This window comes from Aquarana catesbeiana, linkage group LG04 (assembly GCF_042186555.1).
Source record: "Aquarana catesbeiana isolate 2022-GZ linkage group LG04, ASM4218655v1, whole genome shotgun sequence".
In the NCBI taxonomy this organism is placed as follows: domain Eukaryota; kingdom Metazoa; phylum Chordata; class Amphibia; order Anura; family Ranidae; genus Aquarana; species Aquarana catesbeiana.
Genome location: NC_133327.1, coordinates 528,124,855 through 528,129,128, shown reverse-complemented (window position 1 = coordinate 528,129,128; position 4,274 = coordinate 528,124,855). Strand labels below are relative to the sequence as shown.

At 33.0% G+C, this 4,274-nt stretch overlaps 1 protein-coding gene across 1 annotated transcript in view; it reads right to left on the bottom strand.

Annotated features, from left to right (window-relative positions):
- Nucleotides 1-228: 228 nt before the first annotated feature.
- Nucleotides 229-4,274, bottom strand: part of VIP (vasoactive intestinal peptide) — a 31,414-nt gene continuing 27,368 nt past the window's right edge. The window contains exons 6-7 of the mRNA XM_073627832.1: nt 3,571-3,685; nt 229-2,365 (exon numbers count right to left, since the gene is read on the bottom strand). Coding sequence (XP_073483933.1) covers nt 2,357-2,365; nt 3,571-3,685 — 124 coding nt within the window. The 3' untranslated portion in view covers nt 229-2,356. The remainder of the gene's footprint in view (nt 2,366-3,570; nt 3,686-4,274) is intronic.

Genomic DNA, 4,274 nt, shown 5'->3' with positions numbered 1-4,274 from the left:
AAAGTAAACACAGATTCTCCTTATTTACTATCATTCACTTTGAAAAGTGAAAATGCACATTAACTTTGCTTAGTGAGCAGCCTCTGCTTTAGTAAATCAACCCCATCGTGTTATATATAAAGTGCAGGTATCGGGGATAAAACAATAGTGGCTATAATTATAAGGTTGTATAAAGCTATATTTTGTTAGAAACCAGAATGACACATTTCAAATGCAAAACCATCTGAATTTGCAGTGATGATAAAATCTCTTTATTATCTGCATATTTCATAAGTTACATTCATTTTTGAAAAAATATCATAATTTCCCAGTATCCACTTTATATATAAGTAATGCTGTCATCAGCAAAGATATACACAATTTAATTTCTGAATATATATGCTGTAGATAAATTTTTACATTAAACAAATCTCTTCCTTCTATCTCCCTTTAGGCATGACTTAACCATTTGAGAACCACAATGTTTTACTCACATACAGCATAGTATTGAAATGACAGATACATTCAGCCTTTTTATTTGACCAAACTTATAAAACTCTTTAAAAAAAATAAAGATTAAATACAATTCATGAAAAGGTGCATTACAGATATGGGCCAGGGTCCATTATAAATTTTCTAAAATAGACATACATTTTATATATTTGGAATGTATGAATTATTCTGAAGTCTGAATCCTATCTGGTGATTTGATGAATGAATAAAGCCTACACAAGAAAAAGGAATGTTTTAGTACTCGGGCCAGTAGCATTAAAAGGAACCTGTCACAAAGCAAGACACTTACATTAGAAATTAGACATGTGCATGACGAAAAAATTATTTTTGTTTTGCTTCTTTTAGATTCGTTAATCTAGTTATTTTGTTTTGTTAAATTCTCGTTGATTCATTCAATTCATAGTTGGGATTCATATTCGGAATCAGTTTTATGTCTTTTTCGAATTTTCTTTGAAAAGTTTGAATCAATACATTCTGAATCGGCTGAATCAGAAACTTTAGATTTTTTTTTAGATCCAAATGTGGCAAAGTGAACAAACAAAAGAAAAATCTTCATTAAATGATTACAATGACTCTTTAAATTACCTTTGGCTAAACAGCATTATTTCGAAATGGTATTCCAATAACACACACAGTCTTTAATTTCAGAAACATGTTTACAGTTCGAATTTAACTGGAATTCGATGTAAAATTCGATATGAATTTCAATTCAAATTTCCGAAATTCGCCGAATTGCGTTTCATTATTCTGAGAATTCTGTAAGCTTCTTTTATACTGTAATTCAGGTATTCGGATATATCCAAATCTCTGAATAATGAAAACTTTGTCTGAATATTTATTCAGAATGAAACAAACAGCACATGTCTAAAAGACATGTCTAGTAAACACTGCAATTTTCTAGGTCAAGAAACACATGCAGGTCTCACAGCAGTAAATAAACCTATTAGTGATATCACTGCTCTGGAATTAGATTTAAGGCCCTGAGTCATGGAACAGCTTCTGGACATAAAACTATTTTGCTTTGTGACAGATTCAGATTAAGTACTTAGGCCACCAAAAACAGAGATTTCACTTTTGGGAAGTACACTGGTTGGATCATATATGTCTCAGCAGCTCTTTAGTTCAGATATCTTTTTTTCAGTTCCAAGTTTGGCCACTTTTCATAGCTACCATGTATATGTGTTTCATTGTCATTATTAGATAATCCATGTACCCATTACAGACATAATAGCAGGAAGGACCTTTCACTATTTGAGTCATCAAGAACTGGCTGTACTGGTATACACCCAAAAGTGAAATAATGATTTTAGGTGGGTTATACTTTTAAGCATGTAGGACTGATTAAAAAAGTAGAAAAGGTATTATCTATAACAACTAGATAGAATTTAGCTAAACTCAGATTGGCCATCATGGTCAACAGAAACACTTTTCTCTCCTTCAAACCACATCCAAAGTTCATGGGGTCTCCTAATGGCTAAATTTGTCAGTTGTATTCAAGGATTCCTGTCAAGACCTATATTAATGCTTGCACTGAAATATCTTATCCTACAATATGTGACACTTTCATTTTCCTCGTGTTCGTCTTTTAAATGCGTTTATTGAAATAATGGTTTAAAAGCATATGAAATAACAGGTTTTCCATGAATTCTTGCATATCTATTTACAGCTCTAAATAGAGATCTCTAAGGTAATATTTACAGTGTAAACATCAACTTTTTTATTATAAGAAACATATTTGCCACAATTTTCACCTCACAACATATTTGTTTTGGTTTGAATACAGAAGTAATCTTCTTGAAATACTATGTGAAACTCAAAAATATAGTAAACTTGTTCTTCTCATAAAACAACCAAATGGTCTTCCTCAAAGATTCTGCAAAATAAGAAGCAATTATTATTTTACCAAAGTTAAACTATGTGAAAATAAAAAAAGTCAGAGCATTTTTTTTATATTTTTCAAAAGTTCAACATTATAAATTGGCTAGCACTTGGGACTGGTAATGTATCTTTATCCAAAACTTTGCCTTCTCTTCCACCAGCTGGATACACCACAATTTATGTGTGAGGTAAACGCCCAGGTGCAAAATCCATACAAATCCAAAATAGGCATAGAGGCACTCACCAGTCTTTCAGCAGAGGTCAACATTTCGATGTTCAATGGAGCTCAGTCTATCTTTCTCAAGACTTGAGAACTCCATCGAAATGCTGTTGCTTTGATTTATATCTGCTTCAAGACCCACAAGTGCTTCAATAGTCATAGCAGGCCATGCAACTGCCAAGGGGTCCAGGAGCAGAGACTAAATGTTGGCAAACACATGTGGATAATATAAATGTATGTATGTATAGTTTTGGAACCTTTATAGGACTTTATGAAAACAATTATTATTCAGCATAACTAAAGAAAGTGTCTTTGAGATAGAGACTTAAGAGACACAGGGGCCCCTTAATGGTTTTGCAATGGGCCCAGATGCATATATGTAGTTACAGCCATGCTCATGCAAGGAGTAAAAGAAAGTTACAAACTGAAGCTTTAAAGTAGAAAGGAAACACACAACTCAAAATGGTGACTTTTAATGCCAGCCACGCAGTCAGCCATTGAGCTCAATTGGAAATGTTTCTTCTTGTACTGAAGTGCATAGCATATTCTTGGTAGTTTATTTGCACCAAGTGGAGTTGTAAAATACCTTAGCAGCACCTTGTGTGCATGGGTGTAGACTGTTGAGGTCAGAACCAAACAAAATACGATCCCCCGTTTTAATCAGCCATTGTCACATTTGAAGATACTTTTATTTTTACCGAAAAACACCACAATGACCTGTGACCAATTAAACTTATTGTAAATGTGTGCATTGCATTTGCCATAGATTTAAAATATGTTTCCAGTAGGAGCAATGCCAGAAAAATACAGTATAGCTGAATAAGGCTGGCTGAATAAAACAATGCAAATTGAGTTCTGAAGAAAATGCTGATCTTCACATTTGATATGTAGATTAAAATGGTCATATAGGGCTCTAAAGTTTAGGGTTCTTTTAAAGGAAAAGGGTTTTAAAACAACAATATTTACGAAAACTAATATACCAATGGCAGATGGTTAAAGAGTTCATCCATGGTGGCATCATCGTAGTTTTCTGAGAATGGTGCTTGACTTAGATCATTATCTTCTCGAAGACTTGCAGGGTTAATGTCTTCTTGGCTATAAAGCAAGAAAAACTAAATTTTAGATTTATTTTTTTGGTTCAAACACTGATCACTGAATGCCTGGCATATTTAAACAAGCCAAACAGCTTTTGATTAGATTAGGTAATAAAAAAGTTAATGTTTAGAAGAATAGGTGAGCATCAATGGGCTTTTGTTTATGTCAGAAAGGCTTAAATTCCCATATAAGTCTTTAAAAATGCAAAAGCAACTTGAATCAGGTTAGAAGCAGGTCAACTGTAGGTCCAATGCACCTGTCAATGAATTTAGAATCTCAAACATGAGTCAAAAGCAAGCTCATCAACATAGCCATTGACACAGGTTCTACAACAGAAATATTAATATCTTGTTTATGAGTCTGTTTTTGTTGACACCTTATGTGTTGTATATGGTTCTTTGGCTGATGTTGCTGTTAGTTTTGTCAAACTTGCTATTTACTGTCCTTAAATACCATGTAACATATGGGCATATAGAACATTAGGATCAATAACTAAGCCACTTTAACTACTTTAACTGAATTCATCATATTAACACAGGATGATTTTCTCATCAAAATTCTCAAAAATAAATGTTGCTTAGGTATAACT